Source organism: Mesoplodon densirostris, chromosome 14 (assembly GCF_025265405.1).
Source record: "Mesoplodon densirostris isolate mMesDen1 chromosome 14, mMesDen1 primary haplotype, whole genome shotgun sequence".
NCBI lineage: Eukaryota > Metazoa > Chordata > Mammalia > Artiodactyla > Ziphiidae > Mesoplodon > Mesoplodon densirostris.
Window position 1 is genome coordinate 26,924,693 of NC_082674.1, and position 14,213 is coordinate 26,938,905.

General features: G+C 40.3%; 1 protein-coding gene across 5 annotated transcripts in view; it reads left to right on the plus strand.

Annotated features, from left to right (window-relative positions):
• Positions 1-14,213, plus strand: part of LTBP1 (latent transforming growth factor beta binding protein 1) — a 430,385-nt gene that overhangs the window by 266,794 nt on the left and 149,378 nt on the right. For all 5 annotated transcript variants that reach the window (XM_060117483.1, XM_060117484.1, XM_060117485.1 and 2 more), the window contains one exon: positions 5,665-5,787. In XM_060117483.1, the coding sequence (XP_059973466.1) occupies positions 5,665-5,787 (123 nt within the window). The remainder of the gene's footprint in view (positions 1-5,664; positions 5,788-14,213) is intronic.

The window sequence follows — 14,213 nt, forward strand, 5'->3', positions numbered from 1 at the left end:
ACAAAGGATATAAACTATCTAGCCACCCACAGTCCTCTCAGGAACGAAGCAGGGGATGGAAGAATGAAGTGGCAAAAAGTAAGAGAATGCCTATCCAATTTTTAGATTTCAAATTTGGCATATTAGGAATGAACAGTTTATGAATGGAATGCTTTTTAAAGTTTTATTTGTGAGTGAGTTGTTGAAACCTGGAATATGATTTTTCACGGAAATAACATCAGTGATCTTCAAATTTTCTTTACAAATGCCATCTTAGAAGTTCAGTTTTTGAAGCAGATGTAAAGGAACTGCCTTACTTAAAAGAGGTGTGTAGGGTGCCCAGTCTCCGGGGACAGGTCCGCAGGTCACAGTTAAGTCTGATGAATTACCTTAGAGCCCCGGTCAGACATGGTGATGCTAGGACTCTAGTCTTGCAGATCACAAACCACACACAGCCCCCGAGCTCAGCGATCTGGGGAACCTAGTCTGTTTTGCTTCTTGCTCAGGCCAAAGCACCATCTCAGAGACAGCAGGAGACCATCCAGATGTAGACAGTTTAGAGGCTGAGTTGAGTGAATGCAGCCCTTCAAGTCCCCTCATGGAGCAAGCACTCACCTCCACTCCATCATTCCTCAGACAACTTTACTTCAGGATGGTCCTTTCTGTACTTATAAACTCATATTTTCATCCCCTGTGTGTGAGTTTTTCAGTGAGGGCATTATTGACAATTTTCTTTGTCAAGAGGGACTAACCACACTTTGTTCAGTTCCCTAGTGTCCACCCAGTGAGTGTTCCCCCGTCCTTGGAACAACCCAAAGTGTCCCATAGCTAAGCATACCCCACTTTGAGAATCAACTAAGAGGGAAGCAATCTTACTGACCTACAACATCCCTATAGGTATTTACATTGTAGGAGAGATTGCTTTTAGATCTAAATGGCAACTAAATATACGAAAAGGAAGTGCAGGTCAAAACCACAATGAGATAACACTACACTCCCACTCGATGACTAAAATGAAAAAGACCGACAGTAATTTGATGAGGATGTGGAGCAGTTGGTACTGGAAATGGAAATTGACATAACCACTTTGGACAACTGTTTGACAATATATATTGAAGTAAACATGAGCCTTATTTAGTGACCCAGAAATTTTACTCCTAGATATATACCCAAGAGACATGAGTGCGTAGGCCTACCAAAAGACATACATATAAGAATGTTCACAGGTGCATGGTTGGAAATAACCCCCAAATGTCTCTCAACAGTAGAACAGATAAATTAACTTTGTACTCACACAATAAAATGTAACAGAGCAGTGAAAGATGAACTGTATGTAATAACATTGATGAATCTCTTAGGCATAATAAAGTCAGACAAAAGAATATATACAATATGATTCCCTTTATATGAAGTTTAAGAACAGCTGAGACTAATCAACAGTGATGGGAATCAGGATAGTAGTTACCTGTGGGGGCAAAGAGGTTGACTGGGAAGGGACATGAAGTGCCTTCTGAGGCACTGGGAATGTTCTAAGTCATGATCTGGGGGTGGTGGTTATACAGTATGTGCATAGACACGTGTACACACATATCTACTTGTATGTATACATGTATGTATATGCAAAAACCTCGTATAGTTGTACACTTAAGATTGATATACTTAGCTGGATGTAACTTTAAAAAGAAAAATTTTTGAAAATTTAATCTCTAATTTATAGTATTTTCTAGAATATGATAAAAAATAAATTGAGGTAGTTGAGGGAAATGGGAGTTTTTCTGGAAACTTTGAGAGTGTGTCCATGCTTCTGGGTTTCTGGAGCCAAAATTAGGGGAAGTGGTATTGCTAGTGGCACAAGCTGATTAGAATAGAGATGGTAGGAAAAGGGAAGGGGAAAGCTTTATATGATTCCTCTTCTTCACTCTACTTCTTCCTGTCTGTAGCCATAGTGTTTTCATTTAAGGCTTAATTTCTGTCCTCCATTCCCATGGCATCATGGTCGAAGTGGTGGGCAATGTTGAGAGTCAAAGAGGGGACACTGGAAGAGAGCATAAGGCAGTCGTTGTGTATCAGGTATCTATGCTTTGTGGGGGACAAACACCACCTTAACCTGCAGGGAGGTTAGCCAGCAGGGAGACTGGGATGGTACTGTCATAGAAACTTCCAGATAAGGGAAAATTCTGGGTCCCAAGAGGTAAACATGGAAGGCGTAATGGTGTAGTCAATGAACAGGAGTAAAAGCCCCTCAGAGAAAGAGGAAGGCTGATGATCACACCCTAGTGGGAACATGAGGGGAAACAGTGGTCCAGCCTTTTTGACCACAACTGGCTGGTTACCCAAATTTGAGGTTTAAGTGGGGACATACAATAGGGGCTTCGCTTGTACCATGTAAGCCCCAAGTGGACTTGGCACTCTTCCTGGTCCTTCATGGTGGTTCTCTTAAAGAGAATGAGTTATAGGGGGATATTTTCAATCACATGCTGTGCATAAATGTGCATTATAATACAACACACACTCTGATCAAGAGTAAGATGGACAGGTGCTGGACCATATGCGGTCCAGGTGTCATCTAGCTATACCAGTTTCCAGCTGCATGCAAGCTGGAATGCTGTAGAATTTACACAACAAACATGGGTTGTCATTTGAATGTCATTGAAAATGTCATATTGTCATGTGTCAGGTAAAATACGTCCATGTAGATATCTTTGGCTATGTAGAATATGAAATATAAGCGAATAGTGATTTATTGCAGGCTGCATTTGCCTTTTTATGTGATGATTCTGCTAGTAATGTTTTGCTACCATGGCGTTCAGTTTAATGTAGAAAATTAACATTTTAGGATCCTTAATAGAAGTTTTATTAGAATTAATGATTGAAAGAAGTAAATGTAATTTCAATGGAAACACTAAAAGCCAAGTCTGTTAACTGTTAAGCTTCATAAGACACCCTGAATAAAATAGATAACTACTAATTTTTTTTTACTGTTAACTTGTCACATTCTGTTTATTTTTAATTACCTTTGCAAATGACTCTATAATCTTTTTTTAAAAATTGCCACATTTTCGTCTCTCCTCTTCCAAATCATTTTGATTTCCCCTTGGGCCACTGTCTTAGTCCATTTGGGCTACTATAACAAAATACCACCAACTGGGTAGCTTAAAAACAGCAGGTATTTATTGCTCACAGTTCTGGAAGCAGATAAGTCCCAGATCAAGGCACCAGTATGGTCACCTTCTGGTGAGGGCCCTCTTCCAGTTACAGATGTCTCCATTGTGTCCTCAAATGGTGGAAGGGACTAGGGATCTCTCTGGAGCCCCTCTTTTTAAGGCACTAATCCTATTCACGAGGGTTCTTCCCTCATGACTGAAACACCCTGCAAGGGCCTCACCTACTAATACCATCACCTTTGGGGAGGGTTAGGATTTCAACATATGAATCTGGCGGTGGGGTGGGGGGCACAAAACGTTGAGACCATAGCAATCACCACATGCAGATGACCTTGAGGCTCTGTTTCCAATGATGCTTTCCTTTCACTTTATTCCTGAATCTGCTGCTGTGGCTGGATATTTATACAATACTTGAGTATCCCAGAGTGACCTTCTAGTGTAAAACTTACCTCTTTTTTTTTTAAACGTCTTTATTGGAGTATAATTGCCTTACAATGGTGTGTTAGTTTCTGCTGTATAACAAAGTGAATCAGCTATACATATACATACATCCCCATATCTCCTCCCTCATGCATCTCCCTCCCACCCTCCCTATCCCACCCCTCTAGATGGTCACAAAGCACCGAGCTGATCTCCCTGCGCTATGTGGCTGCTTCCCAATAGCTATCTATTTTACATTTGGTAGTGTATACATGTCCATGCCACTCTCTCACTTTGTCCCAGCTTACCCTTCCCCTCCCCGTGTCCTCAAGTCCATTCTCTACATCTGCATCTTTATTCCTGTCCTGCCCCTAGGTTCTTCAGAACCATTTTTCTTTTTTTTTTAGATTCCATATATATGTGTTAGCATATGGTATTTGTTTTTCTCTTTCTGACTTGCTTCACTCTGTATGACAGTCTCTAGGTCCATCCACCTCACTACAAATAACTTGATTTCATTTCTTTTTATGGCTGAGTAATATTCCACTGTATATATGTGCCACATCTTCTTTATCCATTCATCTGTCGATGGACACTTAGGTTGCTTCCACGTCCTGGCTATTGTAAATAGTGCTGCAATGAACATTGTGGTACATGACTCTTTTTGAATTATAGTTTTCTCAGGGGATATGCCCAGTAGTGGGATTGCTGGGTCATATGGTAGATCTATTTTTAGTTCTTTAAGGAACCTCCATACTGTTCTCCATAGTGGCTGTATCAATTTACATTCCCACCCACAGTGCAAGAGGGTTCCTTTTTCTCCACACCCTCTCCAGCATTTATTGTTTCTAGATTTTTTGATGATGGCCATTCTGACAGGTGTGAGGTGATACCTCATTGTAGTTTTGATTTGCATAATGGTTAGTGATGTTGAGCATTCTTTCATGTGGAAAACTTATCTCTTCATCTGCCTTTTTCCTTCACAGAACTTTCTACAAAACCAATAGTGTCTTTTCCTCTTTGCTCAGATTAGAAGCCTCAACGGCATCTTTTACCCTCTTTTTCTCCAATGCCATGTTGGCCAGTCAGACACCAAACACCATGCACTGTCAGTTGTTCCTTCAAAAACAAACAAACAAAAACAAAACTTCATTGCTTCTCTTCCTGATTATTCTCACTAACCTGGCTTGTCACCAGTCTCATACTTGCTTTATTCCTTCAGTGATCAAACTTTTAATCTCATCTCACCAAGCCATGTGCTGGCCAGATGTGTTTCCCTAGAGCCCGCCCTTGATTATATCTTCCTCCTGCTCACAGCCCTTTCATATATTTCCCTGTTTTCAATAAAATTGCATCCAAACCTAGCCTGGCTTTAACCAGCTCTTTTTCCAACTATTCACCTTCCTGAAACTTCTTTTCCAGCCAACGGTTTGACTCATGATTTCCTGATCCCTTTCCTTCTCCAGTCTCTGTCGCTCATGCTCTGATGTCCACCCATGTAGATCATTCACCCCTTCCTGCCCATCCATCTGGCTTCTCCCCAAATTCAACACCTGATGAAGTCTTACCTCCTTCTCCATGCTGCAGTCTCCCTTACCTCCACCTTCCTTTAGTAGCTCTTATTTGTCTATAAGGCAATTTCATAATTTAATTTCTTCAGGTTTATGACCTTTCTTCTGATTGTGATAGCGATTTTCACTTCTTTAATTTTTACATAGTTATAGGCACAACTAGACTAGAAGTGTCTCCAGGGCGAGAGTCTTCACCTTGCCTGTATGCCCTATAATACTTTAAAAACACTAACACTAAAATATAAGCTCTGTGAAGGCTGGCATCTTTGGTCAGTTTGGTTCACTGGTAAGTCTCTAATATCTAGCATAGAACCAGGTACATAGTAGGTGCATAGTAAATATTTGCTAAATTGTAGATGTTCAGTAAATGTTTGAGTTGATTAAAGTGCTGCTGCATTAAAAGTTGCTCGCAGCTCTTACTTACTATAACTGAGAGGTATTATACTGATAAAGACAGGGAATGCAATTTACAGCCAGAATCTGTTCCATAGAACTTGACTTCTCTTTCTAAAAGAATTGTTTTCCTGCAGATATTAATGAATGCCAACTACAGGGTGTGTGCCCTAATGGTGAGTGTTTGAATACCATGGGCAGCTATAGATGTACCTGCAAAATAGGATTTGGGCCAGATCCTACCTTTTCAAGTTGTGTTCGTAAGTAATGATCACTTTTTATTACTATTTTGCATCTGTTTTTTTGGGGGGTGGGGGGAGGGGGAAGTATCCAAAAGAAGGTAAATACTCAGCGGTCAACTAAATATTGTAAATATGCAGGAAAATGTCATTAAAATGACAGGAGGGAGGGGGCGGCCTGATATACTACAATAAATCTATGTTTATTTTAAAAATGCATTTTTATTGTGTTCAGAAAAAATGACAGCTTAAACTTAAGGTAGAGAACAAGTGCACAGAGGAATTATGCAAAGAAACAGTTAATTAAAATTAGCATACCTAAGACATGAAAACAGATTTTTCCTTCATGAGTATTTTAAGCATTATTTAGGTGGAGTGAAACTTTGTCCCAGCTTCTGTCTTTAATTAGTCCAAATTCTGAGTCACTTCTGTCTGATTTAATGAGGCTTCACTGTACTTTCTTGGTTAGAAGAGTCTGGGAAATAGTTAGCAAGGCTCTGTGTTTCAGATTTTTTTATTCAGTTCTAATTTCAAATATTCTATTCTGTTGTCCTCAAAAACCACTGATATGTGTCCCTGAAGTTAAACTATTTTGCCTTACAAATCTGTCTTTAAGATTTTTTTAACTTGTTAAGGATAAAAATCCTCCATCAAATCTTATGTTCTAATATTCGTACAGAAAATGTAGTTTCTCCAAAAAGATCCTATTAAGGATCTCTTGCCACAAAACCTAATCCAGTGTAATCAATACAGATCACCTGACAATTAGAGATGTATGCATTTTAGATGTAAAGGGCTCAGACACAGAATTTTTTAAGACTACCTTATTTTTAAGGTACTTATGCCCATTATTACAAAGTAGGTAAATGCAATAGATTTTTCAAAGTCACCTACGATTAAAGGTTAAACATTTTAAACTAATGTATGGCAGAAAACTGTCGAGATAATGTTAAGAGCAATCCTGCATTAATTTTTGTCTTGCTAGGTTTTTTTTATTTACCTGTTTTTATAATGTGTCATTGGTATATGTTAAGTTGTATCTTTCTGGTCCCCAGTTTTAAATTTGTCATATCATCAAGATATATTTTTCAAGAAGGTACCATCATTTGCTTTTAACTGTGCATCTCTAACTCTGTGCCCTAAGCTGATGGATAGACATGGTGAAATAAAGACAAATGTAATAAAATAAAAATAGCAATCTCATTCATTACTTTTAGACGAGTTTGTTGAGTGTTTTGGAACATTGTTACTAATTACTACTATTTTCCTTTGAAACCCGTCAAATACAGATTTGGAAATTTTGCACATAAGTTCTTCCATGTTCTTTCACAGACAGTTCTGATCATAAAGCAGGCAGGCACCTAATTATAGGACTTTTTTTGGTGGGTGACAAAATTAGACTGTAAAATTATGCTTGCATACTAGGTACACTTGAAAACTGATGCAAGGATTTGGAAATTTCAGGCCAAAAATCACATCATTGACAATATCCAGATAATTTAAGGACAACTTCTGGCTGATTGGAATTACATGAGTAGAGTATTGTAAATACAGTTGTATAATTTAAGCATGAAACATTTTTAGAGTTTGAACATAGAATTTGTTGTGAATATTTGTTTTTCCTTAAATAATTTGCTTTGTAGTCTGGTTAAAATGACTACATTGAACATTGTAGATTAGGTACACTTAGAGGACTGGTTGCAAAGTGTTTTATTTGACTAGATCTGATGTCTAGAGCTAAGGACAGACATCCAGGTTTTCATAAGATTGTAGAAACTGCCAGTGAGATTTTTGAAACACACTTTCCTTAGCGTTTATTTTCCCTGTCATTGCCCAGATAATACTGAACTTATTAAACAACCATCCATTCGTATTTGAAAAATAAATATTTTAATTTTATGGTTCAGCTACAACGGCTGAAACGATAAGTATTAGGAGACGTTTGTTGCTAGTTAAATGTTCCCGTTTAGAGTTTGAAGTTGAAACCTGGGCTCTTTACCAGCATTGAGTGGGCAGATTTATTTCTCTTTCCTCTGAATTTACCACATGTAATATCATAGAGATATGTAAAGTGTTTCAGGATTTGTGACTTGGTTCAATCCAGTCTGATTTGTGGGTGAACTGTATTTTGAAGAAGTTGATAGGGAAGTCTGAAGAGAAGGAATGTCTTGAGAAAGAATGAGGGGAGAAGGTGATACTTACAAAGTAGGGTGGAAGAGCACTGGCGAGTTGGTGGTACCCTTGATAGTCACGGGGGAAGTAGCAGAAGGAGACCGGGGGTCACACATGTGCACACACGCATGCACAGACACGCAGACAGACACACAAAGGCACTGAGCAAAGCTATCTGTCATTTGGAGTAAATGCTCTTGCAAGATATAAAAACAGCCTTGGATAGACCGTGGAAGCAGATGGAGAAGATTGACCACGTTTGCTCCAGGCAGCATGAATTTAGGGCATATCCAGGCCATAAAAGGTGTGGCTGACTCTGTGAACTCAAAGAAATGCACTTGGCAGTGGCTGAGGAGCAATGGGAAGCTCTCCCTGTTCTCGAATACGCTGAGGTGAACACCCTCAGAATTCCTTGACTGCAGCCAAAGGTTGCAACCACTTCACTTTCTCTCCTTGCCCGCACCCTGTCCTTGACTTAGCCAAGCTGAAAGAAGAAAGTAGGAGGGTTCTGGCGTTTGCTGTCTCCGACCTCTGTGTCTGTGGATCAGGGCGTTGCTGCAGTAGCATTCTCCAGACCTGCTCCTACCTCTCTGTGGGGAAAGGTGAAACTCCAGGATTTCTCAGAGCCAGTCCAAGAAAAGTATAATAACCTGTGCAGTCGGAGTAGGAAAGCTTTCTGACTTTTTAAGCTGCAATTAATTTTCTTCAGAAATTCAAGAGCTCCAGGATGAATGCTGGGGAGGGTGTGTCCACAGGTTCAAAGGGCCCAGGTAAAAGAATTTTGAGGGGCTTCCCTGGTGGCGCAGTGGTTGAGAGTCCGCCTGCCGATGCAGGGGACATGGGTTCGTGCTCTGGTCCAGGAAGATCCCACATGTCACGGAGTGGCTAGGCCTGTGAGCCACGGCTGCTGAGCCTGCGTGTCTGGAGCCTGTGCTCCACAACGGGAGAGGCCACAACAGTGAGAGGCCCATGTACCGAAAAAAAAAAAAAAAAAAAGAATTTTGAGCCTGCATATTTGCTCAGTGAAATTTGTTTCATAATATTCTTGACCCATGGACTTGGTGCTCACTGACAGAAATAGAGTTAGAGATAAGATGTGCTTCTGCCCTAACTCTGGAAATCATGAGATGCCGAACTCATCCCTTCGAAAAGCCAGTCATATTCATGAACATCATTTCTTTTTAGTTTCTGCAGCTTCCTTATGAGGTATGAATTATTTTACACAATAGGAAACTGAAGCTAGGAGAGTTTAAGTAACTTTTCAAGATCATATAGCTTGTAAATGACATTTGAGGTTTAAAATTGGGTTTTGTGCCTCTAACTTTAGGGTTCTAGATCAGGGATTGGCAAATTATAGCCCGTGGGCAAAATCTGTCCCACCGTCTGTTTTTGTAAATAGTTTTATTGGAACACAGCCATGTCCATTCATTTATATACTGTCTAAGGCCACTTTCACGCTGCCGTGGCAGAGCTGAGAAGTTGAAACAGAGACCAAATGGACCACAAAGCCTAAAATATTTATCTTGCCTTTCACAGAGAAAATTTGCTGACTTTTGGGCTAGATCAATGCTGTCCAGTAGAACTTTCTGTGATGATGGACAGTGCAGATACAGAACATTTCTGATGTGATAAGACTAGTCACAAGTGGCTGGTGTGACTAAGGAATTGAATTTTAAATTGTATCTCATTTACATTTTATCTAAGTAGTAGTATGTGGCTAGGGGCTAACACATTGGATCTCATAGTTCTAGATCCTTTTTTTTTTTTTTTATAAAGTTGATTGGGTAAATGACTGCTAGATCTCTCTAGCAGAGAGAGAAAAATGGGCTTTCCTTCCTGACTTGGTGGTTTTGTCCATGGTGACGTTGTTCTCCCCAGAAATGAGGCTGGGAGCCTCTGTGTCACCTCTGACTCTGTCATCTCCTTTGGTCTCCAAGAAAGTCGTTAGATCTTCATAATCTATTTTCTACCTTTTCCTTTCTTCCCACCTCCTCCGTGGCTGTCTCAGCTTAGGCTCATAGTTTTCCTCAGTGGTCTCACAGCATCATGGCCTTGAGGTTGTACAGACAGATCTGTGCCAACTGTTTGCTCCCATATAAAAGCAGTAACAACCAAAACCGTGACAGTAATGTAGTAATCTTTACTGTTTACTTACTAAGTGCCAGGCACTGTGATGAGTACTTTATATGGATTATCAAATATAATACTTAAAGATTTCTATGAGGCTTGAAGTGTTGTTCTTCCTATTTTAGAAATGAAGAAGTTGAGGCACAGAGAGTTTAAGGATCTTTCCAAAAGTCACACAGCCTATAAGCGGTAGAGCCCAAATTTGAAACTCAATTTGTCTCACTCCACAAGCTGAGCCTTTAATCAGGAAGAGGAAACTGGTCTAAATTGACAGGAGCAAGTCATCTATTTAAGCAGAGCCACTATTTAGTCTCACTGTAAAATGCTGGTCTGACTCTGCAGTGGCCTCAGAATCATTGTTTTTCTGAAATTTTGGTTCTCGCAGAATTTATTTTTAATAACCTGTTTCCTGAAAAGGGTGCCTATGGGCTCTTACCTCCCTAGGAAAGTCATCTCTCAGACTCCTTCTGACAGTGTTACTTGCTCCCCACACCTGCATCCCAGCACTCATCCCATTGGGACTTTAAGCTTTAATGGTATGAAACTCTAGTGTGGAATTTCATCCAAGAAGTGAATAAGGATATTGGAGGTGTTTGGGGGAGGGGGGGGAGTGAAAACAAACTAGTAGGAGAGGCTAGCTTATATGCTGTCTCCTCAAGTCTTCTCTGTTTTTCAACTTGTTCCAAGTACCAGATTAATTTATATCTGCTTAATACTACTTACATTTATGTTTGAATTGATAAGAGCAGCATGGCTTTGAAAGTATAATCAGAGTTGGTTGTACGACCCTATAATTAAGTATAAGTTGGTTAATACATTACTGGGGAGCCCAAATGTGAGAACCATAGCATATTACCTTCTCACAGTGGTTTGTTATGCAATCACCATCAGCATTGGCTATATATGGTGAAGATTCAATACAATACTTGGATATACAGCTATATGTTTATTTCTTTGGAAGATTTTTCCCATGTCTGTCACCAGGAGCAAAAGATTTGTTTTCTTGACTGACTGATGTGGCATTTCTAGTAGGGTTTATGCTTCTGAAATGTTTTTCCCTCTATATAGAGTAACTGAATCTGTGCACCTGAATCTTAGCAACACATCGTACAGAAAATACAATCTGCAAAACCCGTATTTCAGGGAACCTACACATATGAACCTACCAGCACACTTTGTAATTCCTCCTCATTACTCTGACCCATTCCCATTTCAACCAATTCTTTTTTTTTTTTTTTTTTTTTTGTGGTACGCGGGCCTCTCACTGCTGTGGACTCTCCCGTTGAGGAGCACAGGCTCCGAATGCGCAGGCTCAGCGGCCATGGCTCATGGGCCCAGCCGCTCCGCAGCTACGTGGGATCTTCCCAGACCGGGGCACGAACCCATGTCCCCTGCATCGGCAGGCAGACTCTCAACCACTGCGCTACCAGGGAAGCCCTCCACCAATTCTTTAGCAATCTTTGGGCAATATTGATTTTTTTTTTTTAGTATAGTGTAAATCCTTATGATGCAATAGACTATATAATCACGTTTATTATATTTTAAATAATAAATGTAGTATACGAATGAATTAGCCTTTACAACCAGCCTTTCAATCTGTGGTTAAAGATACTCAGACAGTAGAAACACCAATCATGCATCATTCTAGGTAGCATATTGTTCCTGGGTTTATGTATCATGTTGAATGTGAAAGTGCTAGAGGTGTTTAATGAAATAAGTGAATTGCCATATAAGTCATTTGAAATGATAAAAGAATAACAGGTGACTTAGGCATTAAAATAGAGGCCATTTTAAAGGGCACATCCTGTTAGAAATCTGAGGGAGGCATAAATTAACACTTTTTGATCCACATAATTGTAGAGCAAAGAAAATTTGAATCATAGGAGCATTAGTATAATTTAGGTATGTAAGCCAGACCTTTCCAATGGCTTCCTCCTGGGATTTCTTCCATCTTTGAAGGAGCAGATTTTTTTTTATTAGTTAATGGCTTATTATTATGTGCACTTGGAGTGAAGCACAATGTTTAGTTGCAACATGGTCTGATGTTCCCTGACACACCAACAGCTGAGTTTTGATGACTCTGTAAGCCAGTGATTCTTATTCCCTTGAAGGCCCCCACTTGAAGTGCGTTGGAAGCTGTCATGGAAAAAAAAAAAAAAAACACCAGTACCCCTAGCACTTAGGGAGAATCTCTGGGTTAGGAAATGATGCAAGGACAAACACCTATAAAACAGAGACCTTTCAGGAGAAGATGTTTAGGAGGAATTAGCTTGCTTGACTTCTGTCATTATTCTCCACATGATAAAATGCCTAAAATTTTGCTTTCTCTGTGTGTGTGTGCGCCATGCATGGAGCCTCAACCAGAGACTTGCTTTAATGAACAAGCAATCTCTTATAATTCACTTACACACAAATACACATACTAATCCCTTAAAAACTGAATTGCTGATTTGGAGTTTGGGGTTAATCTGGGCGGTAGGCCTGATATGTTACTTTAAGGTAGAGTCCTTGGATGGGGGGCAGAGTAAGTGTAACAGGGATGGTGCCTAAGGTAGTATCACTACCCTGGATATGAGGGCGAGGTGGATACCAGGGAGCGAGTGTGGACAGGTCAGCACAAGGGGCCAATGTCACCGTCTCCAATGTCCAGGGTTTGGGGAAACTCTGCTCTGCTTTAAACGGCCCTTGTTCTTGGGATCTAGAACTAACCTTAATGCTATTCGTGTTATAATTAATCCCTACCACGTGTAAAATAGGCTCTTGTGAGTTGACCTGATGTTGTTTCTATGGAAATATGTGTTGTGAATTCCAAACACTTTGGTTGGAGAAGAAATTTTGGAGCCAAATCCTTGGTGAGCTGATTATCCTAGAACTACGTATATGTTCTTAAGATTATACAACTTATATAGAGAGACAGACCCACACCCATATGCTATATAAGTGCTGGTCAATCATTCCAGAAACTTATCCTTTTGGGGGTAATAACCATACTCATAAATTTTCTTTTACTTTTCTTCTGTGACCTTTAATCTTTCATAGCTGACTTGCACAGACTCCAGAAAGTGAGTAGGAGAAGGGAGAGAAAAAGGCTCACACTTCTCCCTTTTACCACGTTTTTAGTAATCTTGGGCAAACCTGGCCGTATTAGAGGAACTAAGTTTTGAAGCCTTAGGAAGGTCTCCTGTGCTCCCCCCTCCAATTCACCCATATCCTTTTTTCGACTGTTTTCACTGTGTTGAAATTCTACCACTACAGCAGTGATCAAGTCGTGTACAAATGCCCTTGAGAGGCTGGAGATACCTGCTTTTATTAATAAGGCAGGCTGACGTGTATATTGTGTCTACTCTGAACCAAACGTTTAGCATATGATATTTTGAGTCTATACATTGAGCTTGTCACCTGTAAGTGAGGGAGTTATTGAGGCTCAGCCAGTGTATTAGTTAGCATTCTCTACAGAGAAATGGAGCCAATAGCATGGGTGGATGAAAAGGGATTTTTAAGGAATTGGCTCACATGAATGTGGAGGTTGGCAAGCTCCAATCTGCAGGGTAGGCTGGCAGCCTGGAGGTCCTGGGAACAGCTAATGGTGCAGCCAGAGTCTGAAGGCTGTCTGCTGGCAAAATTCCTTCTTCCTCTGGGGAGATCAGTCTCTTTTTCTCCTAAGGCCTTCAAGTGCTTGGATAAGGCGCACCCACATCCCGGAGAGTCATCTGCTTGACTCGAAATCTACTAATTTAAATGTTAATCTCATGTGAAAAATACCTTCACATCAACATTCAGACCTGTCTTTGACCAGCTGTCTAGGTTCTGTGGCCCAGTCAAGTTGACACATAAACCATTGCAGCCAGTTGAAGTGACTTCCCTAGGTTATATTGCTGGCAAGTGGTAGACCCACTATGTGAGCCCAGGTCTGTCTGGCTGTAAAACCCCTTGCTCTCTTCACTGTGCTGTAGTGCTTTCATTGAATCAGGTTGTTTCTGGTAGCGGAGATGTCAGTCATTTTGTGAGAATGAAAATTTAGCTCTGAGCAGGAAAGGAAGGTGATTTGGAAGTGCCAGGTGCTAGAGGAATTGGGTAAGGGAAAGGCAAATTGGGAAAAGCTCATTTGGACAGTGATGCAGTAGAGAAGAGCTTTTGTTGACATGGGG